Consider the following 25,526-nt stretch of genomic DNA (forward strand, 5'->3'; position numbering starts at 1 on the left):
TTGGCAATCTGGTCTCTCGTTCTTCTGCCTTTTCTAAACCCAGCTTGAACGTCTGGCAACTCTCGCTCCATGTATTGCTGGAGTCTTCCTTGCAGGATCTTGAGCATTACCTTACTGGTAATTATTATTATTATATAATATAATAATAATAATAAGTATAATTATTATAATTAATTATGCTTTCTCTTTTTTGTGTTTGTAGTTTTTTTTTTCCCCTGTGGCCGGCCTCGAACTCAGAATGCTCGCCTCAGCGTCCCCGCCCCCTGCTTCTGCGCAGGCGCGGCGTTGGCTCAGCCCCGCCCCTTTCCCCGGACGAGGCGCCGCCCTCCTCGCGCGCGTCACTTCCGGGCGGCGAGGCGCGGCGGCCGCCATCTTGGGCGGCTGAGGCGAAGCGCGGAGGCGAGGGGCCTGCCGTGTTCCCGCCCGCGTCCGGCCATGGCGGGGCAGTTCGACGCGGAGGACCAGGGCGGGTGGTACTGGGGGCGGCTGAGCCGGGCGGAGGCGGTGGCGCTGCTCCAGGGACAGCGCCACGGCACCTTCCTCGTCCGCGACTCCGGCACCATCCCGGGCGACTTCGTCCTCTCCGTCTCCGAGAGCTCCCGCGTCTCCCACTACATCGTCAACAGCCAAGCCGGAGGGGGCGGGCCTCCGGGTGAGCCACGCCCCTCGCCACGCCCCCTGCCCTGCGGGAATGGGCGCCTCCTGCCTAGGCCTGCTTCTCGCGGGTGGCAGCCTTGTCCTCACCCCGTACTCCTTCCTGGCACGGGCGGGCGGGGTGGGTGGCTTCTGGAAGTCCCTGCAACTCTTAATCTGAGCATAATAATAATAACATAGTGATATAGTCTGCTTCCTGGCAGAAGGGGGCGGGACTAGGTGGCCTTGGGGGTCACTTCCGGCTCCAGGGCTCTGGTCACCATCATCCCAGAATCATATTTCTATCAGCATGGGATAGTTAATTCTATCCTGCTTGGCCGAAGGGACTGGGTGGCCTTTAGAAGCCTGTAATATAATATATTGTATATACATATAATATTATAATGTAATAAAATATAGTAACTGTATTGTCGAAGGCTTTCATGGCTGGAATCACTAGGTTCTTGTAGGTTTTTTCCGGCTATAGGGCCATGTTCTAGAGGCATTTCTCCTGACGTTTCGCCTGCATCTATGGCAAGCATCCTCAGAGGTAGTGAGGTCTGTTGGAAATAGGAAAATGGGTTTATATATCTGTGGAATGACTGGGGTGGGGCAAGAGAGAGCTTCAGCTCTAAAATTACAACAGCAAAACAGCAGAGAGGAAACAACCAGGCACATCTTAACACCTCTCAACAAAAGATTTTCCCAGGCTCAGCCAGGCCTTCAAATGCTAATGAAGGTGGTCAGTTGAAACATTCACACCTAGCTCCAGCAGAGAAGAGCTCTTTGCCCCACCCCAGTCATTCCACAGATATATAAACCCATTTTCCTATTTCCAACAGACCTCACTACTTCTGGGGATGCTTGCCATAGATGCAGGCGAAACGTCAGGAGAAATGCCTCTAGAACATGGCCCTATAGCCCGAAAAAACCTACAAGAACCTAATATAATAACTAATAATATCTTTTATATTATATGTAATATTACTAATTATATTACAGTATAATGGTATAGAACAATATATTGTACTACATACAATATAATAACATTATATTATGATTATATATATTTATATGACATGTACTATTGCTAATTATATTACAATTTAATGGTATAGTACAATATAGTATTATATAATACTGATATTGTACTATGCTAATAATAATATGCTAATAATTAGAGCCCCCGGTGGCACAGTGGGTTAAAGCGCTGAGCTGCTGAGCTTGTTGATCAAAAGGTTACAGGTTCGATTCTGGGGAATGGTGTGAGCTTCCACTGACAGCCCCAGCTTATGCCAGCCTAGCAGTTCAAATACATGCAAATGTGAGTAGATCAATAGGGGGAAGGTAATGGCGCTCCATGCAGTCATGCCGGCCACATAATGGTATAGTTAATTATATCTACCCATTTGGCAGAAGGGGGTGTGACTGGGTGGTCTTTAGAAGCTCCTTCCAACCCTTAAATTTGATAGTGAGGATGATTGATAATAATAATATAGTAATATACTAATTCTATCTTCCTTCCTGGCAGAAAGAGTGGGACTAGGTGGCCTTTGGGGTCACTTCATAATCACAATCCCATGATCATGTTTGCATCATAATGGGATCGTTAATTCTATTCTGCTTGGCAGAAAGGCGTGGGACTGGGTGGCCTTTAGAAGCCCCTTCCAACTCTATGAGTAATAATAATAATAATAATAATAATAATAATAATAATAATGATGATGATGTAACTTCCTGGCAGACAAAGGTTGGACTGGGTGGCCTTTAGAAGTGCCTTCCAACTCTGATAATAATTGCATAACAACAATAATAGTAATTATAATATAGTAATTCTGTCTTCCCTCCTGGCAGAAGGTTGGACTTGGTGGCCTTTAGAAGTCCCTTCCAACTCTGTGAGTCTAATAGTAATAATAATACTTTAGTCATTCCATCTTCCTTTCTGGCGGGGGGGGGGGGAGTGCTCTAGGAGTCTGATAATCATAATCCTATGATCATATTTGCATCATAATGGGATAGTTAATTCTATCTTCCCACTTGGCAGAAGGGGCTGGGACTGGTTGGCCTTTAGAAGCCACTTCCAACTCTTGAGTCTAATAGTAATAATAATAGTAATAATAATGTAATGCTGTCTTCCTTCCTGGGAGAAGAGGGTTGGACTGGGTGGCCTTTGGAAGTCCCTTCTAACTCTCTGGAAGCATAATAATAATTGCATAATAATAATATAGTAATTCTATTTTCTCTCCTGGCAGAAGGGAGGAGGACTGGGTGGCCTTTAGAAGCCCCTTCCAACTCTATGAGTAATAATAATAATAATAATAATAATAATAATAATAATAATAATGATGTAACTTCCTGGCAGACAAAGGTTGGACTGGGTGGCCTTTAGAAGTGCCTTCCAACTCTGATAATAATTGCATAACAACAATAATAGTAATTATAATATAGTAATTCTGTCTTCCCTCCTGGCAGAAGGTTGGACTTGGTGGCCTTTAGAAGTCCCTTCCAACTCTGTGAGTCTAATAGTAATAATAATACTTTAGTCATTCCATCTTCCTTTCTGGCGGGGGGGGGGGAGTGCTCTAGGAGTCTGATAATCATAATCCTATGATCATATTTGCATCATAATGGGATAGTTAATTCTATCTTCCCACTTGGCAGAAGGGGCTGGGACTGGTTGGCCTTTAGAAGCCACTTCCAACTCTTGAGTCTAATAGTAATAATAATAGTAATAATAATGTAATGCTGTCTTCCTTCCTGGGAGAAGAGGGTTGGACTGGGTGGCCTTTGGAAGTCCCTTCTAACTCTCTGGAAGCATAATAATAATTGCATAATAATAATATAGTAATTCTATTTTCTCTCCTGGCAGAAGGGAGGAGGACTGGGTGGCCTTTAGAAGTACATTCTAACTTGAGTCTTTCTAATCATCATCATTGTCATATAGTAATTCTGCCGTTCTGGCAGAAGGAGGTGGGACTAGGTGGCCTTGGGGGTCACTTACAGCTCTAGGGCTCTGGTCACCATTATCCCAGGATCATATGCATCATAACAGAATAGTTAATTCTTTTCTCCTATTCGGCAGAAGGGGGTTGGATCATATGTGTCATAACAGAATAAATGATGATGATGATGTTAATAATAATAATATAGTAATTCTGTCTTCCTTCCTGGCCAAAGGGGGATGGACTGGATAGCCTCAACTTTTGAGTCTGATAATTATTGAATAATAATAACCATAATATAATTCTATCTTCCTGTAGATAGAAGGGGGTTGGACTGAGTGGCCGTTAGACGTCCCTTCCAACTCTGAGTATGATAATAATTGCATAATAATAATAATAATAATAATAATAATAATAATATAGCAATTCTGTCTTCCTGTTTGACAGAAGGAGGTTCGACTGTATGCTCTTTAGAAGCCCCTTCCAACTCTTGAGTCTACCTAATAATAATAATAATAATAATAATAATAATGTAGTAATTCTATCTTCCTTCCTGGCAGAAGTGGGTTGGACTGGGTGGGCTTTTGAAATCCCTTTCAACTCTGTGAGTGTGATAATAATACTTACATAATAATAATGGATACAAATAATATAGTAATTCTATCTTCTTGCCTGGCAGAAGGAAGTTGACCTGGGTGGGCTTTAGAAACTTGGGGTCCTTTCCAAATCTAGGATTCTATGATTCTATCCCTGTCGCGCCATTCAAACCTTTCTGCTTGCGTGTGTATGTTCTGTATCTATACGTCATTGCATTATCCCGGCTTATGCAGCTTCAGTTTTATGGAATTGACAGAATGCAGACAGGAAACTGTTTTCTCCCAAAGAGTAGGTTGATGAAAACGCGTTTGTCCTGGAGGCACCCACAGTAGCTCTGTGTATCTAGTTGTATGTGGTTTAGTTGTGTTCTATCTCTTGTTTTAATGATGGTGAACCCCGCCTCAAGCCACATAGAGAGGCGGGTAATACAATATTATTATTGTTGCTGGTGGTGTTAACAAAGCTCCATGCAGTCATGCCAGCCACATGACCTTGGAGGTGTCTGCGGACAATGCCGGCTCTTCAGCTTAAAAATGGAGGTTAGCACCCCAGAGTTGGACATGACTGTACTTAATGTCAGCAGAAAACCTTTACCTATTATTATTAGATACACAACAAGATTGATAAACAAGATCCAAGAAGTCGAACACTTCTCAAGTGTCTAGGACTGTGTGATGTATCGGCAAATAATGTGTGCATGTCCGAGTAGGGTGGCCTTTTGCAGTTGACAGATGGTGATCTTGTCAGCTCTATTGTTTTTAAGTGCAGGTCTTGAGGCACTACACCTGGTGTGCCAATCACCACTGGGACCCCCTTGACTGGCTTGTGCCAGAGTTTGCAGTTTGATCTTTCAGTCCTCATGTCATATCAGCTTTTCCAGTTGCTGTCGCCCTGGGATTGCAACATCGACAATCCATACTTTGTTTTTTTCTGTCTTCCTTATTATTGTATTATTATTATTAATAATAATAAGCCCCTTCCTGCTTCCTAGACTAACACGCCGCCTTTCTGTCTCTTTTCCTGCTTCTTCCCTCTCCTAGGCCTGAACCCTTCCCGATTCCGGATTGGGGACCAGGAGTTTGACTCCTTGCCGTCTCTGCTGGAGTTCTACAAGATCCACTACCTGGACACTACCACCCTGATCGAGCCGGTCTCCAAGGCCAAGCACCGCGGGAGCGGAGACCTGCAGCAGCCGAGAGCCGAGGAGGAAGCGGAGTTCGTTCGTGCCCTCTTTGACTTTCAGGGCAACGACGAGGAAGACCTGCCCTTCAAGAAGGGGGACATCCTGCGGATCCGGGAGAAGCCCGAGGAGCAGTGGTGGAATGCGGAGGACGGCGAGGGCCGGCGAGGCATGATTCCGGTGCCCTATGTGGAGAAGTGCCGCCCGGCCCCTCACCCCATCGTAGGTGGGGCCCCGGAGGGCGGCCCGGCCCCACAGATGCAGCCGCCATTGCCGCCTCTGGGAGGGATGGAGCCCGGTCCGTACGCCCAGCCCAGCGTCGTCAACACCCCGCTCCCCAACCTCCAGAACGGCCCCATTTTCGCCCGGGTGATCCAGAAGCGGGTCCCCAACGCCTATGACAAGACAGCCCTGGCTTTGGAGGTACTTTGGTCTCTTCCAGGTCTATCGTTCCTTATGTTGATGATTATCTCAATTTTCATGGAATGGCCCTTGTGCTCTCTTCCAACTCTGAGTCTATATTATGATAATGACCACAACGAATGACTGGCCCTTTTAGTCTGTCTATTATTATTATTCCTCAATAATAATAATAATAATAATAATAATAATAATGATAATTTATTTATATACCACTCTCTCTCCCCAAAGGGGCTTAGTGACAGAAGGGAGTCTTACTGAATGGCCCTTGCAACTCTAGAATTCTATTATTACTATTATTGTTGTTCTTCTTATTATTATTATTACAACACAGGGGCTGAATGGCCTCCTGTCAGGAGGGATCGGATGGTGTCCTTCTCAATGGCAAAAGCGGAGGTTGTACTAGAGGCCCATCTTTGGGTGTGTCTTCCAGCTCTAGGATTCAATTATTATCATCATTATCATTATTATTATTAATATTATTATTAGTTAGGGGCTAGATGGCCTTCTGTCAAGAAGGATTAGGTGGTGTCCTTAATGTCAGAAAGAGGGTGGACTAGAGGGTGGACAATCTTTGGGTTCTTTTCCAACTCTAGGATTCTATTAGGGTTATTATTATTATTATTATTATTATTAAGCAGGTGGATGGCCCTCTGTCAGGAGGGATCGGATGGTGTCCTTAATGGCAGAAGGGAGGTGGACTGTAGGCCTGTCTTTGGGGGTCTCTTCCAGCTCTAGGATTCTATTATTATTATTATTGTTATTGTTATTATTATTATTACTATTATTAAGCAGGGGCTGGATGGCCCTCTGTCAGGAGGGATTGGATGGTGTCCTTAATGGCAAAAGGGTGGACTGCATGACTGTCTTTGGGGGTCTCTTTCAGCTCTAGGATTCTATTATTATTATTATTATTATTATTATTATTATTACTGTTATTATTAAGCAGGGGTTGGATGGCCCTCTGTGAGGAGGGATTGGGTTGTGTCCTTAATGGCAAAAGGAGGGTGGACTACAGGCCCATCTTTGGGGGTCTCTTCCAGCTGTATGATTCTGTTATTAGTATTAAGCAGGGGCTGGATGGCCCTCTGTCGGAAGGGATCGGTGATGTCCCGAATGGCAGAAGTAGGGGTCAGACTGGAGGACCACTCTCAGATCCTGTGATAGTGGGGCCGCTCTAATGGTGGGTGTCCCTTTCTCACCCCACAGGTGGGGGAGCTGGTCAAGGTGACCAAGATCAACATGAGCGGCCAGTGGGAAGGCGAGTGCGGGGCCCGGCGGGGCCACTTCCCCTTCACACACGTCCGGCTCCTCGACCAGCAGAACCCCGAGGAGGACTTCAGTTGAGCTTGGTCCAAGCCGGGCTCCATTGAGCCTCCTCCTCCTCCTCCGTTTCGGACGGGCAACACACCCTGCGACGGACGCCATCAAGGAGAGAGAGACTGTCAGAAGATGCAGGCCTCGTTCCCGCAATAACCCCAATCTTGGTGGGCCTGGGACCCCGCAATTCAAGGAGGGTACGACGGAGGGGAGGGGAGCCCCGCCGGCCGCTGCCCAGTCCCCCGCTTTTGAGTCTGGCTCTGCCTTGTCCCTTCCAAGCCACGACTCCTTGTAGAGCGAGTCAACGGCGGGCTTCCCTTGGGCGGAACCACGACCCTTTGAATGTGCCGAGGCCAAATGCAGAAAAGAGGGGGGCCCTGACCGACCCACCGACCTTCGCCTCCGGAACAAGAACGATAGCAAGTAGCCGCATTACCTTCAGAGATATAGCTCTTAATACCTATAACATATGAGTGGGACTCTGGGCCTCCCTCCGTAGACCGATCTCCGTTGCCTTTCTGTCCCTTTTAGCAGGAAGGGGGTTATGGGCCCGGCTTGGAACCCATTACACTCCAGAGCTTCTAACCCTCTCCTTCGGTACTCCCCTCAGCAATGGGAGTACGGCTTTCGTATATCCACCTCTGACAAAATATAATCCTCTCTGGGCCTTGTCTTGGTCCTTGTAGCACGTCTCTATGGGACTCTTGATGTCAGTTTGGGTTCACAATGTATCCGAATCCCCCCCTTCCGTGGAAATGTGGTCCCGCTTCCCCCTCCCTGCTATTTGGGACAGACCTCTTTCCATCTGTAACGCCTTCAAGAAATGGATTCGGAAAGATCTTATTTTTTAATAAACTAATAATGGAAAGACTCCAAACGCTTCCGGGCTGGTTTTGAGGCATTCGAGGATCAGCAAGGATTGAACATTTTGATACCTTCCGTTGTTATTGTTTGTATCCTGCTTTGATCTCCCCCAAAAAGAGACCAAAGCAGCTCCAAATAAAGCCAGTTCCAAAACCTAAAAGTATACACACATGAAAACAGCATTAAATATTAACAATATTAAAAAATAAACATTATTATTACTATTATTATTTGTATCCCGCTTTTTCTCTCAGGATAATATCAATACATTGTCGAAAGCTTTCAGGGCCAGAATCACTGGGCTGTTGAGAGTTTTCCAGGCTGTTTGCCCATGTTCCAGAAGCATTCTCTCCTGACGTTTCGCCTACATCTATGGTAGGCAATCCAACAGACTTCACAACCTCTGAGGATGCTTGCCATAGATGCAGACAAAAAATCAGGAGAGAATGCTTCTGGAACATGGCCAGACAGCCCAGAAAACACACAACAACCCAAAATCAATACAACTTAAAATAGAATTAAATTCATCCCCAGTTCCCTCCTTCCCTTCCTGGAATGGCAAAGAATGGGTTTGAGCACCACAAGGGGATGTTTTGTTAGGGAAGCTAAGGAATTGAAACTATTATAATAATTTATTTCAACCCTGGTTTTTCCCCATAGGGACTCAAGAAGGCTTACAATAAAATTATTAGCATTATTATAATTAATGACAATAATAATCATAATTTTATTTCCACACCACTTTTTTCCCCATAGGGACTTGAGAAGGCTCTTTTCTCAGGCCTTCTTTCACCATCCTATCCTTCCTTCCTTTCTTCCTTCCTTCCTTTCTTCCTTCCTTCTCTCTTTCCTTCCTCCTTCCCTCCCTTCAACCCTTTCATCCTTCCTTCCCTTTCCTCCCTCCTTCCCTCTCTCTCTCTCTTCCTCCCTTCTCTTTTGTCTTTCCTTTCTTTTTCCTCCCTCCTCCCTCCATTCCCTTCCACACTTCTTTCTTTCCATCCTTCTCTTCCTCCCCTTTTGTCTTTCCTTCCTTCTTCCTTCCTGCCCTCTTTCTCCCTCCTTTCCTCCCATTCTTTCATCCTTCCTTCCCTCGTTCCTTCCTCCCTTCTCTTTTGTCTTTCCTTTCTTCTTTCTTTCCTCCATTTCCTTACATACTTCTTTCTTTCCCTCCTTCTCTCCCCCTCCCTTTCTTCCTTTTGTCTTTACTTCCTTCTTCCTCCCACGTTCCCATTCTTTCATCCTTCCGTTCTTCGCTCCTTCCTCCCTTCTCTTTCGTCTTTCCTTTCTTCCCTCCCTCCACACTTCCTTCTTTCCATCCTTCTCTTCCTTCCTTTCTCCCCTTGTGTCTTGTCGTCTTTCTCCCTTCCCACCCTTTCTCCCTCCCTCCTTCCCTCCCTTCCTTCTCTTTTCTTTCCTTTCTTTTCTCTCTCCCTCCATTCCCTTCCACCCTTCCATCTTTTCCTTCCTTCCTTCTCTCCTTCCTTCCCTCCCTCTCTTGCTCTCTCCCCTTCCAACCTTTCATCCTTCCCTCTTTCCTTCCTTCTTCCCTCTCTATTTCTCCTTCATTCCTTTTCTTTTGTCTTTCCTTCCTTCTCTCTTTCCTCCTCCCTTCCCTCCCTCCTTCCCTTCCTTCCATCCTTCTCTTCCTTTTTTTCCCTTCCTCCTTTTCTCCTGGGAGATGTTTAGCTGGGAGAAGAGAAGGTAAAGAGAGAACATGAGAGCCATGTTTCAAGATTTCAAAGGTTGTCCCATTGAGGAGGAAGAGGGGGAAAACTGACTTTGTGCTGCTCTAGAGACCAGGGCACAAGGGAGCAATGGGTTCAAATGGCAAATAAAGAGATTCGACTGAAAAGATTCTCTGGAGGCTTTTCCACAGAGGCTATCTATTAGGAGTGCTTTTACTGTGCCTTCTTGCATGGCAGAGGGTTGGACTGGATGGCTCTTGAGGGTCTCTTCCAGCTCTAGGATTATATCTCAGGAGTGGGCAATACGGGTTTCATGGAGATACTTTTTCTCTCCCGTCCACCATCTCATCCTGACCCAAGGCCAACCCTTTTGGAATCCAAATGTTTTCCGTCTTTCCTTACAGTAACATTATTTATTTCCACCCTCCTTTTCTGCCCATAACGACTCAGGGAGACTCATCATTGTCAGCATAACAAGTGTATTTCCACTCTACCTTTATTTACAGTACTTATATAATGCCTTTCTCACCCCGAAGGAGACTCGACAATGGACTCAGTCCATTCAATGCCGATTAGGCAATGACAAGACAGACAACAGATAGGGGTATATATAGGCTTTTTTCTCATCATTCGGTATCTTTGAAGGCTGTGTTCAGTTCTGGCCACAGGGTGGTGCTGTTGCTCTATGTCCTTGCTTTCTTTGTAAATTTTCCTCTGAAACGCCAATGTCAATGTATTTTACATCACCGCTTAATGCAGTTCCAATCCCTCTACTCATGTTTATTTATTTATTTATTTACTATATTTGTATACCGCTCTTCTCAACCCTCAGGGCGACTCAGAGCGGTTAACAAAGCAAATACAATACTTAAACATGATAAAAACAGTTAAAAGAATAACATTATAACAATCAATAACCATCATAACATCTCATCTCATAGTTAAAATCAAGATCCAATCTCATCATCCAAATGTTCCATATTTCTATATTAGTTACACTGCCTATTCAAATGCCTGCTCAAACAACCAGGTCTTCACTTTCCTCCAAAATGTGAACAGGAATCTAATTTCTGTGGGAAGGCTAGGTGGACGGGGAGCTGGGCTGAAGGTCAGGAGCTCACCCTCACCCAGCTTCGAACTGTCAACCTTTTGGTTGGCAAGATTTACTGCAGCTAGTGATTAACCTGTGCTAAAGCCAATCCTTTCTCCCCATAGAGCATCGAGGAGATTTACAATGACGACGACAATGACAAAAATTTTATTTCTACCTTGCGTTTCCTCCCATAGTAACTCAAGGAGGCTTGTAATAACATTATGACTATTAATAATAATAATTGTGTTTCTACCCTGCCTTTCGCTCCATAGGGACTCAAAGAGGTTTACAATTATTATTATTATTATTAATTAATATAATTTTATTTCTACACCACCTTTCTCCTCAAATATATATAATACAATATAATACTAATATATTATTAGGCCAAAATATATAATTATTATATATTATTAATTAATTAATATAATTTTATTTCTACACCACCTTTCTCCCCAAATAAATATAATAAAATATAATATTACTACTAATATAATTATATATTTTGTATTACATGTAATATTACTAATAATATTACAATATAATGGTATAGTAAAATATAGTAATACATAATACTGATATTGTACTATGCTAATAATATAATATATTGTATGTATATATATATCTTGTAAGCCGTTCTGAGTCCCCTTTGGGGTGAGAAGGGCAGCATATAAATGCAGTAAATAAATAATTAATAAATAAAGGGATTCAAAAGAGGGCCACAAGGTCGAAAAGGCCTTTTAGCCCTTTGAGGTTTGGGACTCAATTTCCCAGAAGTCTCAGCCAGCTTATCCAATCACTAGGAATTCTGGGAAATTGAGACCCAAATGCCTGAATGGCCACAAAGTTGAAGAGGCATCCCTTTAGCTGTCTGAGGGTTTAGGATTCAATTTCAAAGCTTCAGCCATCTAGTCCAATGGCGAGGAATTCTGGGAAATGGAGTCCCAAAGCCTAGAGGGCCACAAGAGTAAAGAGGCCTTTTAACCCTTTGGGAGTTTGGGACTCAATTTCCCAGAAGCCTCAGCCAGCTTATCCAATGGCCAGGAATTCTGGGAAGTGGAGTCCCAAAGCCTAGAGAGCCACAAGAGTGACGAGGCCATTTATTTATTTACCTTCCTTATATACCGCTGTTCTCAGCCCGAAGGCGACTCACAGCAGTTCACAACAAATACGAACAGCAAAAATTCAGTGCTACAGTATAAAAACAGTTAACCTAACACATTACACAATTAATAAAGTTACTACAATACCCATTCACTGTCGTCTCATCATCAAAAACATGTTCCAGATTCGTCATCCATTGTTCCATTCCAGTGTTCATTAACCAATCATTGCACTAATTATTCGAACGCCTGCTCAAACAGCCAGGTCTTCACTTTTTTGCGGAATACCATTAGAGATGGTGCTAGTCTAATGTCTGTAGGAAGGGCGTTCCAACGCCGAGGAGCCACCACTGAGAAGGCCCTATCTCTCGCCCCCGCCAGCCGTGCTTGAGAAGCAGGCGGGATCGAGAGCAGGGCCTCCCCGGAAGATCTCAAAGTCCTGGTGGGTTCATAGGCAGAGATGCGGTCGGATAGGTAGCTTGGGCCGGAACCGTTTAGGGCTTTAAAGGCCAACGCCAGCACTTTGAATTGAGCCCGGTAGCAGATCGGTAGCTAGTGGAGTTGGCGCAACAGGGGGGTTGTATGCTCCCTGCGCTCCGCTCCTGTTAAAATCATGGCTGCCGAGCGTTGGACTAGTTGGAGCTTCCGAGCTGTCTTCAAAGGCAACCCCACGTAGAGAGCGTTGCAGTAGTCTAAACGGGATATAACCAGAGCGTGGACTACCGTGGCCAAGTCAGACTTCCCAAGCCCTTTGGGAGTTTGGGACTCAATTTTCCAGAAGCTTTAGCCAGCTTATCCAATAGCCAGGAATTCTGGGAAGTGGAGTCCCAAAGTCTAGAGGGCCACAAGAGAGGAAGAGGCCTTTTAGCCCTCTGGGAGATTGGGACTCAATTTCCCAGAAGCCTCAGCTAGCTTGTGTAATGGCCAGTAATTCTGGGAAACTGAGTCCCAAAGCCTGAAGGGCCACAGGGAGAGCGGACTTGGCTCTCAATGCTTCAAAACTAAACCCAACCCGAATGCAATGTGGTGGGATGTGAGTGCCACTCTCTTCGGGCGGGCCAATGGAGGGGCCAGCAGTTGCCAAGGGAGGGAGCCGCGGTTGCCATGGGGCCTGCCTGGGCGCGGCCTCACTTTGCGCATGCGCGCTCCCCCTCCCGGCTTGTTTGGCGGTGCCCGGATGTGAGCGGGAGGAGGAGGAGGAGGCGCCGCGGCCGCCATCTTTGCCCAGAGCGGAGCAGCGAGCGCGGATCGTGGCTGAGCCCCCGCCGCCGGACCATCGGTCTCCATCCGCCCCCGCGCAGCCCCCGCCGCCCTCCTCGCCCCGCGGACATGGACGACCGGGAGGACCTCGTCTACCAGGCCAAGCTGGCCGAGCAGGCCGAACGTTATGACGGTGAGGACGGGGCCCGGAAGGGCGGGTGGGGGGAGGGAAGAAATTGAGGCAGGCTCAAAATGAGGCCTAGGCCCTGAGGCGAGGTAAAGGTGGAGGTTGAGCGGCGGGAGCGGGAACAGCGCGAAGGAGGAGGGAGACAAAATGGCGGAAGGAAGGAAGGAAAGGAAGGAGGGAGGGAAGCCGAGAGAGGAGAAGGAAGGAAATGAGGAGCCGGGAGGGACAAAATGGCGGACAGTCTAAAGAGAGGGAGAGAGGAAGAGCGCGGAGGGGGGCGCAGTTGGGGGACCAAAGGGAGGAACAGCCAGGGACAAAAGCTCCAAAGGGAGGGAGGGAAGGGTGGGCGTGGCTTAGGGACCACCTCCCTCCCAAGCCACGCCCTTCCCTGGTCTCCCCTCCTTTGTGTTCCCTTTTTTGGGGGGGTCCAAAGCTAAGGAGACAGGGGATCAGATCATATTAGAAACCCCACCCCTCCACCCCCAATATCTCCATCTTGGCCTGCAAGGGAGGGAGGGTCTGCTTTGGCCCCGCCCACCTCTCTTTCCCCCCTCGGCCATTTCCCAAAGGTTTTCCCAAGGTCCTGGCCCCGCCCACAACTCTCCCTCATCACCCCCCCCCCCCCAAATATATCTCATGCAGAAGGGGCCAAAGAGGTGCCATAATTAATAATCATGTAATGCAGGCCTGGGCAAACTTGAGCCCTCCAGGTGTTTTGGACCAACTCCCACAATTCCTAACAGCCTCAGGCCCCTTCCTTTCCCCCCTCGGGAAACACCTGGAGGGCCCAAATGTGCCCATGCCTGATATAATATCTTATTGCCCGCCTTGAGGTGCAGCAAAATAGGTTTCATCATAATAAGAATAGTATTCATTTATTACTCCAGTAGGAGGTAATAATAGATATTAATAATATAGTAATTCTCTCTTCCTTCCTGGCAGAAAGGGGAGTTGGACTGGGTGGCCTGTAGAAGTAGAAGTTCCAACTCTGAGTCTGATGGTGATGATGATGATAGTAATGGTAATAATAATGCCAGAAGAGAGGTTGGACTGGGTGGCCTGTAAAAGTCCCAACTCTTGAGTTTGATGATGATGGTAATAATAACAATGCCAGAAGAGGGGTTGGATTGGGTGGCTTTTAGAAGTCCCTTCCATTTAAATCTGATGATAATAATATGGTGATTCTACCTGCTTGGCAGAAGAGGGGTTGGACCGGTTGGCCTTTAGAAGTCCCTTCCAACTATATGAGTCTGATGATGAAAATAGTAATTCTACCTGTTTGGTAGAAGGGGGTGGAATTGGGTGGCCTTTAGACATCCCAATTTTGAGTCTGATAATAATAACTGCATAATAATAATAATTCAAGCCAGTAAAGCTGGTCCCAGTGGTGATCGGCACACTGGGTGCAGTGCCTAAAGACCTTGGCCTGCACTTAAACACAATCGGTGCTGACAAAATTACCATCTGCCAGCTGCAGAAGGCCACCTTACTGGGATCTGCACGCATTATTCACTGATACATCACACAGTCCTAGACACTTGGGAAGTATCCGACGTGTGATCCAATTCAACAGCCAGCAGAGTGTCTGCTGTGGACTTATCTTGTTGTTTTTCAAATAATAATACTAATAATATAATAGCAAATCTGTCCTTCTGTTTGGCAGAAGAGGGTTGGACTGGGTGGCCTTTAGAAGTCCTAACTCAGAGTCTGCTAATAACAATTGAATAATACAAATAATAATATAGTAATTCTATTTTCCTGTTTGGCAGAAGAGGGGTTGGACTGGGTGGCCTTAAGACTTCAACTCTTGAGTCTGCCTAATAATAATAATAATAATAATAATAATAATAATAATAATAAGGCCTCCTTACTTGGATCTGCATTAATCATTCAATACATCACACAGTCCTAGACACTTGGGAAGTGTTTGACTTCTGATTTTGTGATACGAAATCCAGCATATAGATCTCGTTCGCTGTGAATGCTGTATTTTGGTGTCAGTAAATAATAATAATAATAATAATAATAATAATAATAATAATAATATAGTATTTCTACCTTCCTTCCTAGTAGAAGGAGGGATGGACTGGGTGGCCTTTAGAAATTCAAACTCTGAGTCTGATAGTAATAATTGCATAATAATAATAATAATAATAATAATAATAATATGGTAGTTCTATAGTTCTGTTTGGCAGAAGGGAGTTGAGCTAGGTGGCCTTTAGAAGTCCTAACTGAGTCTGCCTGATGATGATGATGATGATATAGTAATTCTATATTCCTTCCTGGTAGAAGGAGGCTTGGACTGGATGGCCTTTAGAAGTCCCAACTCTGAGTCTGATGATGATGATGATGATAATAATAATAATAATAGAATTATAGAGTGGAAGAGACCCTGTGGGCCATCCAGCCCAACCCTCTGCAAAGAAGCAGGAAAATCGTATTCGGTAATAAAAATACAGGAATTCTACCTGGTTGGCAGAAGGGGGTTGGAGTGGGTGGCCTTTAGAAGTCCCTTCCAACTTGTGATTCTGTCTAATAGTAGTAGTAGTAGTAGTAGTAATACTGATAATAATATATTCCTATTTGGCAGAAAAGTGGTTGGACTGGGTGGCCTTTAAAAGTCCCAACTGAGTCTGAGAATAATAATATAGTAATTCTTCCTGGCAGAAAGGGGTTGGACTGGGTGACCTTTAAGTTCCTTCCAACTGTATGAATCTGATGATGATAATGATGATCGTTAACTGCGTGCCTCTCTTTTAGCTCAAGGCTGAAAAGCATAATAAATTATTACTAATATTATTACTCACCTCGACTTGAGGCAGCAGGGCACAACTCAGTCACACACACCTCTCTATACAATTACCTGTTTAAACATAGTTAAAATGCAACTATCAATGCCTTTGTGATATGACCTGAGGGCTAATCAATAAAATTTACTACAAACGATCAATGCAATAAATACACTTACTAAAATACCCGTGACCTCTATTTATTAGTCACCTCTTCTTTTGGCTTGAGGCAGGGCATATCATGCTTCATAATGATGATGATAATGATGATGACAATAATAATAATAATAATAATAATAATGTCACATAGAATGCAATGAAAAGTCATTGTGAAAGCTGACTGGGGAGGCTCTTCTGCCGGAATAGGGAGGCCTCCAGCCTGGGCTCCCAAGGGCCTCTGTGTGACCCAGAAGGAGCTCCCCATGGCCTGTGCATAGTTCCCTTCCTTTCCGCCATTGCCCTGGGAAGGCAGGGCTCAAGGGATGGCTGCCCCAGAGGCCTGCAGAGACCTGAGGCCTATCTGTCCTGGCTCCCTCCCTCTTCTTAGAAATGGTGGAGTCCATGAAGAAAGTGGCAGGGATGGACGTGGAGCTGACGGTGGAGGAGCGGAACCTCCTCTCAGTGGCCTACAAGAACGTGATCGGGGCCCGGAGGGCCTCCTGGAGGATCATCAGTAGCATCGAGCAGAAGGAGGAGAACAAAGGCGGGGAGGACAAGCTCAAAATGATCCGGGAGTATCGGCAAATGGTGAGTGAGGGTCTCCAGGGGGTGGGAGAAGGCCTTGCATTGGGAGGGCGGTTGGGGTTATTCCTCTATTTACAATTACAAACATGTGACTTGCAAATGACTCATAGTTAAGAACATGGGTGAGACAACAGGAAAGGAGAGAAATTTGGATTCCTCTTTAATTGAAGAAGATTCCAAGTGCTCAGTAACTGGTGAAAATGTGTATCGCCTTTATGGGGGCTCATCCGGGATTATTATCATGGAGGGAAAGGTGTCTCCAATGATGCTTTATCCTTAGTACTTGTTTCCACAACAAGAATTAGCATGTTTGTCTTAGTGTTTGCATGTTATATATGCCTATTTTTAATTATTTTAATTTATAGTTATATTTCAGTGTTGTTGTTGTGGTTTTATTTTATTGTATGTATGTATGTTGGCATTGAATTCTTGCCATTAATAGGTTATAAACCTCCTTAAGACCCTCCAGGGGTGAGAAAGGCGGTACAGTAGAGTCTCGTTTATCCAACCTTCACTCATCCAATGTTCTGTATTATCCAACGCAGTCTGCCTTTCTTCCGGAATAATGTCCAGAGTGGGAGAAAGAAAGAACCCTTGTTCTTTTTTGGTGCTAAATTCATAAATATAGTAATTGCTACATAATGTTAACTGTGCATTGAACTGGCTTTTTGTCGATTTGTTGTAAAACATGATGTTTTGGTGCTTAATTTGTAAAATCATAACATAATTTGACGTTTAATAGGCTTAATCCCTCCTTATTATCCAACATTTTTGCTTATCCAACGTTCTACCGGCCTGTTTATATTGGATAAGCGAGACTCTACTGTATATAACTATTATATACTAAACAAGTAAAAATAAATAAAGAACGTGTGGAAAGGAAGGGGCGAGGAGGGCCCCAAACTCTGGGATTACAAGGGTGACATTCCTTCCCCAAAGTGACGGAAGAAGGTTGCGGACACTGGTTTGGGACAGAGGGAGGCGCCTTTCAGTCCCATCAAAAGGGTCTGAAGACGAAGGGATTGTAGGGACTCCTCGGGGAAAGCCCTCCTTCACCTGCCATTCTTCTCCCTCCTCCTTTTCCCTCCCTCGTTTGCTTCCCAAGGTTGAGACTGAACTGAAGCTCATCTGCTGCGACATCCTGGACGTACTGGATAAACACCTCATTCCAGCCGCCAACACGGGCGAATCCAAGGTTTTCTATTATAAAATGTAGGTGATGGTTCCTACATTTTAGTGGGATGGCAGTTGGGGATGGGGCCCTGGAATGGAGGTAGAATGACTCAATATAAGACAGTGTTTCTCAAGCTTCCGAATGCTGCAACCCCTTAATACTGTTCCTCATGTTGTAGTGACCCCCAACTACAAAATTATTTTCATTGCTACTTCATAACTCATTTTGCTAAAAGTTAATGAACCATCCTGTAAATATCTGATATGCAGGATGTATTTTCATTCACTGGACCAAATTTGGCACAAATACCGGATACGCCCAAATTTGAATACTGGTGGGGTTGGGGGCAGATTGAGTTTGTCATTTGGGAGTTGTAGTTGCTGGGATTTATAGTTCACCAAAGAACATTCTGAACTTCATCAACGATGGAATTGAAACAAACTTGGCATACAGAATTCCCATGATTTGCTGGAAGGGTTTGCTGGGCATTGAACTTGAGTTTTGGAGTTGTTGAGTCGCCTGTTAAACCGCATTGAGTCGCCTGTTAAGGGCTGAAAAATGCGGTATAGAAATAAAGCAAATAAATAATAAATAGTTAACCTACAATCAAAGAGCATTGTGAACCCCACCAATGATAGAATTGGGCCAAACTTCCAACACAGAACCCCCATGACCTAACAGAAAATACTGTGTTTACTTATGGTCTTTGGCAACTCCTCAGGGGTCCTAACTCTTAGGTTGTGAAACGCTGTCTGAGGGTCTGTTTTGGAAGTCCGGCTTTGGTCCTCTCCAAGCACAATCCACTCCTAATGGGGTTTTTGGGTCAATATTTTAGATATAGAACAAACGGTCTGTCGGCTCCATGTAGCCGACTCCAATCAGAGGCACGTCAATGAGAGTCCAGGTTCCTTGCCTAGCCCTTCATGCCATTGGCCCAAGTAGAGCTATTGGCTCCAAAGCATCCCAGAGTAATGCTTAAAGTCAAGGCTGTTGACCATTTGTAGCCCCCGATCCAGTTGCAATACAACATCTTGGGGAAAGTGCGGATGCGTTAACAGTGGATATCATCCCGCACAGTACAGTTGGCGATATATCACTCCTGGGAATAAGAAACCGTCTTGGATTGGAACAGACATAATTGGCGGGACTATTATTTCAGATGTCTTTTCTTAAAGCGTCTTTGCTTTCTCCTTCTACTGCAGGAAAGGGGACTACCACCGGTATCTGGCTGAATTTGCCACCGGGAACGACCGGAAGGAAGCGGCCGAGAACAGCCTGGTGGCCTACAAAGCGGCCAGCGACATCGCCATGACGGAGCTCCCCCCGACGCACCCCATCCGCCTCGGCCTCGCCCTCAACTTCTCCGTTTTCTACTACGAAATCCTTAACTCTCCTGACCGTGCCTGCAGGTGGGCCTAAGGCAGAGGAAAGGAGGTGGGGTGGGGTTTTCCTTTTAGGGGTTCCTCAGGAGGGGAAAAGGAGAGGGAGGCCATGCTGAGGGTGACGCCCTGATTGATGGTGACCCTCCCTTGTTGTTGCCCCCATCGTTTCAGGTTGGCCAAAGCCGCGTTCGATGACGCCATTGCGGAGCTGGACACGCTGAGCGAAGAGAGCTACAAGGATTCCACGCTGATCATGCAGTTGTTACGTGACAACCTGACACTATGGACTTCAGACATGCAGGGAGATGGTGAGTGAAGGAGCGACCTCTTTTCTGGGGAGGGTGTCCTGTTCTTCCTTGTCCCTTGGGCTCTTTTGGGAGGGGGGCAAATGGGCCAAAAGGAGCTCTATGAGGCTGAATGGTCCTTCTGTCCCTCTTCTGGTTTCTGCACAATTGCTTTTGTAGAGGAGTGGGAATGGGGTAGGGTCTGTGGAGCTGTACCTAGAGGGCGGGACTTCCTGGGAGGAGCTATAGGGGCCATTCAGTCATGGCCGCCACCTGCCCACTGCTTCCGTCTTCAGGATAGTGCTCTGTGGGTCCCTATTTGCAGGGAGAGGCTGCCAGTCAACTCTGCAAATGAAGAGGCCTTCATTGGTCCACAGAGTGTGCAGGAACCACAGTTAAGGGTTGGAATCCTGCCCACTCAGCTGCAGAGAAAGGCTGCAGTGGCAAAGGAGGGGGAATCTGTCCAAGGAAAAAGCTTGGAGGGGTTGCACTGGGTCAGAGCTGACTTGAAGGCAGGTGGCAGTTTCCTTCCTTCCTTCCTTTCTTTCTGATCCCTTTTTTCTATTATGTAGATTCTTAAAGAGGAACTCCACCTCTCCGTTTTCTAAAACCTCTACTTTGTAAGTCTCTGCAGCGATGCAGGGGATGTCTTGTGTTGCTCCTTGTCACTCACTAACCTTGCTAGCGTCTGGTTTGCGTCTGTGACTATGGCAGGGCAAAGATCGCCCTCATCTTGAAAGAGAGGCCAAGCAGCCCTGGGGTCCCCGTTAAGCCCATATTCCCCATAATTTCTGCTTGTTGCCGATGTCACCTCTGATCTGGACCCTCCCTACAGTCTGCCCTGGGACTGTGGGCCCTGCTCTCACCCAGGCTGTCCTCTGAGCTGATTATTATTATTATTAGCTACACAACAAGATAAATACACAGAAGACAAGACTTGTATGCTGTCTTTTGTATTGGATCACACATCAGACCCTTATTTATTTGTTTATTTATTTACAATATTTATATGCTGCCCTTCTCACCCTGAAGGGAACTTAGAGCATCCAAGTGTCTAGGACTGATGTATTTGTGAATAATGCATGCAGGTCCAAGCAGGGAGGACTTTTGCAGCTGACAGGTGGTGATTTTATCAGTGCCAATTGTTTTTAAGTGCAGGCCAATGTCTTTAGCCACTGCACGCAGTGTGCCGATCACCACTGGGACCATCTTGACTGGCTTGTGCCTTTGCAGTTCGATCTTTAAATTATTATTATTATTATATGCCTTGGGCTTGTGCTGCCCCTTGGCCGGGGGGAGTGCAGTGAAGCAAACTCTGAGGTTTTGACGCATGTCTCCATCTGACTAAATGGCTCTGGATTAACCAGAAGCATGTGAAAGGTTGAAGCAGGGAGGCTGTCTTGTCTGTGGCCCGGCTTCTGGCTGCCGCTTGCCTTGATCTTTGACCAAGTAATATGGGCTGAATGAAGGAGAAAGGGGTTTCTGAGACTAATCTGGAACTTTGGCTCTCTTGCCCAGCCTTCGTTGGGGAGTTGTTCCTGTTGGGTGGAAACAAGAGGGACCTCTTCTGGGGAGGCTTTGACCTCCTTCCTGAGCCAGGCATTTTGGGGGAGAATAGATGCCATAGAAGCCTAGGGTTGAAAGAGAACCCAAGGAGGACTCTCCAGTCTAATTCTCTTCTACCATTGAGGGCAGCATCATCCCCTCCCATTCAGTCTCTGCTGAAAACCCATATGTTGGAAGGGACCCTTTTCCACCAGGCAGGAAAAGCACAATCCGGTCCCTCCCGACAGCCCTTGCTTAATCATAACAGTAGAACCATAGAATCCTAGAGTTGAAAATTATCCTAAGGACCATTCAGTCCAACTTTCTTCTGCCATAAAAAAAGCCCTCCAGACAGATGGTCATCCAGCCCTTGCGTAATACCGTATCTATTCAAGTAATTTTACCACAAAAAACTGTACTGACTTGAATATAAGCCGAAGGTGGGAAATGCAGGAGCTACGGGTAAATTTCAAAATAAAAATAGATACCAATAAAATGACATTAATTGAGGCCTTAGTAGATTAAATGTTTTTGAATATTTACATAAAACGACTGTCCAGCTCTGATTAAACGATTCTAACCTTCTTCAGTGTAAATGTACTTACATATCCTTTCAATAATAATAGAATAAAATAATGTAATAACAATAATAGAATAAATTGATGGAAATGGAATAATAACAGTAATAATACAGTAAAATAATAAATATAACAAGAGTAAAATAATGTAATAATAATAGAGCAAAATAATAAATGTAATAATAGTAGAGTAAAATAATAAATGTAATAAGATAATAGTAGTAAAATAATGTAAATGTAATAAAAGTAATAGTAGAGTAAAATAATAAATGCCATAACAGAGAAAAATAATAAATGTCATAATAAGAGTAAAATAATAAATGTCATAATAACAATCATAAATAGAGTAAATTATTAAATGCCATAATAATAGAGAAAAATAAATGTAATAATAATAGAATACAATAATAATAGAGTAAAATAATAAATGCCATAATAATAACAGTAAAATAATAAATAATTTTTACTCGAGTATAAGCCAAGGGGGGCTTTTTCAACCTAAAAAGGGGGCTGAAAAACTCAGCTTGTACTTATGTATATACAGTAATAATAACAGTAGAACCGTGGAATCCTAAAACATATCCCAAGGACCATCCAGTCCAACCTCCTTCTGCCATAAAGATATTATTAAAGCCCTCCTGACAAATGCCCATCCAGCCTCTGTTCCAAAGCCTCTGACTCTTGAGGCAGGGAGTTCCAGTGTTAGAACCCCTCTTTTTATAGTGAGGAGTGTCCCTATGGCATTTGAACCCATATCTCCATTGAATCCTAGTCTCCGGAGCAATGGAAAACAAGGCTGCCTTTTCCTTGTGGCATCCTTCCTCCTCTCACTCTTCTCTATCCCTTCCTTCCTTCTGCAGGTGAAGAACAGAGTAAAGAAGCGCTGCAAGACGTGGAAGACGAGAACCAGTGAGACACCATCAAGGCCAATAAGAGACCCCCCTCTCTCTCTGTCCCCCCTCCCACCTCCCTTGCCCCCATCCCATAATAATAATAAGCCCCTCAGTGTCCCTGGGAGCGCCATCTTCCCTGACGTTCACGATGGTCCCCCTCCCAAGAATTTAGGTTCCTGTCCTGTTGGTTTTTTTACACAGTTCTAAACGTTCTTTGGGGGGAAAAAGGCAAGAGTGAATGTCTGTGGGTTTTACTGGTGCCAGCTTTGAGTTTCCTTTAAGACACTACTATATACCGGAAGCTTTTTTAAGGGTTTTTTCCCCCCCTTTGCATCTCTTTCTCGCTCTCTCCCTCCCTTTCCGTCTTGGTCTTCTGTCTGGAAGCCATTAAAAAAAAGAGATCTGTGGCGGCATATTTTTTATTATTATTATTATTATTGTTTGATCGATGTTTTAAAAAAATTGGGGTGGTTGTTTAGCTTTGGGAGTTGACAGTTTTCCTTTGGGACAGTTTCCTTGTAGTGGTTTTTTTGCCGTACGAAACAAGAACGCTTGAAAGCTTGCCATTAAGAGAAAAAAATACGTAAACAAAGAGCTTCACGCTTGCTGTCAAAAGCGAGCTGGAGAGCAAACGCGCGGTCAATGAGTTCACAGCTGCGCAGAGATGATGATGATGTTGTTGCCGCTGGTCAACGGTTCCACAAATCCGTGGCTCTTCATTCTTGCCTTCCCTTAACGGACCCTCCTTTGAGCAGGTTGGCATCAATGGAGAGAGAGGCCTGCATGTCTGCCCCATAGTCTCCTCCTTTCCCTCCTTCCCTTCTTCTTTCCTCCTTTGCTAGCTCTCTCTCTCTTTCATTCCGTTTTGTGTCACTTGAAGCTAATTTGTACTACTGGATTATCTGACTGGAGCCGCCGCTGCCGCAGGGACAGGACCTGTCTCGTTCTTACTGAAACACAGCATGGAATTTAACATTAAAACTTAAATAAAAACGACCCTAAATTAAACCCGAGAGAGACCCCGTAACTGCTGGTGGAACCCGAGGCCGCGGGGCTTTATGCGGTGAGCCCCATGGGTTTGAGGAAGGCCTCCTGTCACTTTAAATAGGGGTGTAGAGCTCAAAGGAAGGTAAACAGAGGGTTTGCAGAATGAGAGGGGGTTTGTAGTTTAGGGGTGGGCCTTTAAAATGCTGAGCCCAGGATTCTGCAGAATGATCAGCTCCTCTTTAAGCTCTAGTGTGAGAAGTCTAATGTAGACAAGCGTTTTCCAATCACCCCCAGGATTCTGAGAAACGTAGTTTAAGGAAGCCGGGGCCTCCGGCTGAAAATCCCAAAGGCCTCTGCCCTACATTTCCCAGAGTCCTACAATAGGGAGATGAGTTGCCTCTGGTTCATAGCGCGAACAACATGGCGTCGTGTGGCATTGTCCCCTTTGGCTTTCTCTCTTTCAAAAACCCTGACCAGGCCTTCGGGGTCAACCCGGAATGAGATTTCACTGCTTCCTTTGCGCCTCGTTGCGTTCTGCCCCAAACACTTCCCCGTCTGAATGGTGTCTCCTTTGTTTTTGGGGCGCTCCCTTTTGGACTGAGCAGCAAGCACGTCTTGGATCAATAAAAGTTCTGTGTAAAGATTCTGCTCTCTGCCCGTCTCCCTTGGGTTTGGCGTCTTGGCTGTCGGATGGGATTGGAGCCCCTTCTTTCTTTCCTTTCTTCCTTCCTCTTCCAGCCAAATAATCCCAGAACATCACTCCAAGCATACTTAGGAACTTGTTTGCGGTGAGTTTGCTGGGCTGTACGGCCATGTTCCAGCCTGGAAAATGCACAGCATCTTATTTATTCCAGCCATGAAAGCCTTAACATTTATTTATTTACACTATTTATATTCGGCCCTTCTCACCCCGAAAGGGACTCGGGGCGGATCACAATGCACAAATACATGATAAACATTCAGTGCCATTTTCTAGACAGAAAGGTATTTTTGGCATTTCCATTTTGGTGCCTGGATGTTATGCTCGATTCTGGCCACAGGAGAACTGTCCCTTCATCCACTCGTATTTCCTTCTTGCTATTTGACTGCTGGCATTTTTATGGTGTCATAAAATACCTCCCCACTTTAAGCGGTCCCTAATTTCTCTACTCACAGCTCAGCTGTTTTCAAGCTGCTTAGGTGGACAGTAAGCTAGGCTTAACAGTCAGGTGCTCTATCCAACTTGGGCTTCGAACCTGTCATCTTCTGGTCAGCAGTGATCTATTGCAGCTGGTGAATAACTAGCTGTGCTATAGCCCGGCCTTAGGAAAGTTTACTCTTCAGTAAATAGGCCTCTATGGGAATACATGGACACAAAGGGAAAACAGACGGGTCATTCCAATGATATTTGGGACATTTGCACCTAAGCCTCAATGGCCCACCCATAGGCAAAGGCCACAAGGACCACATCATTAATTCATTAATTTTTGTGTGTGTCAGGAGCAACTTGAGAAACTGCAAGTCACTTTAGGTGTGAGAGAATTGGCTGACCTCAAGGACGTTGCCCAGGGGACGCCCAGATGTCTTGATTTTTTACTACCTTTGTGGGAGGCTTCACTCATGCCCCTGCATGGGGAACTGCGGCTGACAGAGGGAGCTCAACCCACTCTCCCCGGATTCAAACCGCTGACCTATCTTACAATTTTATAATGAATAATATTAATAATAATGAAGGTTGGGCCATTGGCTCATTGGAATGTAGGTGGATACCATGAGAGCCATTTCAATAATGATAATTTAAATGTTGGCCCATTGGACATAGGCAAAGACCACAAGGGCCAATTCAATAGTAATACTATAAGGAAGATTGGTTCACTGGCACAATAATGAAGGTTGGACCATAATCGGATGGAGTAATAATAATAATACAATTTTATTTAATATCCC

General features: G+C 45.2%; 2 protein-coding genes across 3 annotated transcripts; both read left to right on the forward strand.

Annotated features, from left to right (window-relative positions):
• Positions 1-324: 324 nt before the first annotated feature.
• Positions 325-8,183, forward strand: CRK (CRK proto-oncogene, adaptor protein). The gene is made up of 3 exons (XM_060756932.2): positions 325-652; positions 5,213-5,775; positions 6,982-8,183. The coding sequence occupies exons 1-3, from the start codon at positions 436-438 to the stop codon at positions 7,117-7,119; spliced, it is 918 nt and encodes a 305-aa protein (XP_060612915.2). The 5' UTR covers positions 325-435; the 3' UTR covers positions 7,120-8,183.
• Positions 8,184-13,013: 4,830 nt separating this feature from the next.
• YWHAE (tyrosine 3-monooxygenase/tryptophan 5-monooxygenase activation protein epsilon) lies at positions 13,014-24,244 on the forward strand. 2 transcript variants are annotated; one of them, XM_067472061.1, is made up of 7 exons: positions 13,014-13,230; positions 16,561-16,760; positions 17,863-17,969; positions 19,134-19,340; positions 19,485-19,621; positions 20,170-20,217; positions 22,581-24,244. In XM_067472061.1, the coding sequence occupies exons 1-6, from the start codon at positions 13,167-13,169 to the stop codon at positions 20,175-20,177; spliced, it is 723 nt and encodes a 240-aa protein (XP_067328162.1). In that variant the 5' UTR covers positions 13,014-13,166; the 3' UTR covers positions 20,178-20,217; positions 22,581-24,244. The 2 variants fall into 2 exon arrangements, with proteins under 2 accessions (XP_067328162.1, XP_067328161.1); XM_067472060.1 differs by lacking the exon at positions 20,170-20,217 and having other exon boundaries at positions 13,015-13,230.
• The last annotated feature ends 1,282 nt before the right edge of the window (positions 24,245-25,526 follow it).

The sequence above is a fragment of the Anolis sagrei genome, chromosome 11, assembly GCF_037176765.1.
Source record: "Anolis sagrei isolate rAnoSag1 chromosome 11, rAnoSag1.mat, whole genome shotgun sequence".
NCBI lineage: Eukaryota > Metazoa > Chordata > Lepidosauria > Squamata > Dactyloidae > Anolis > Anolis sagrei.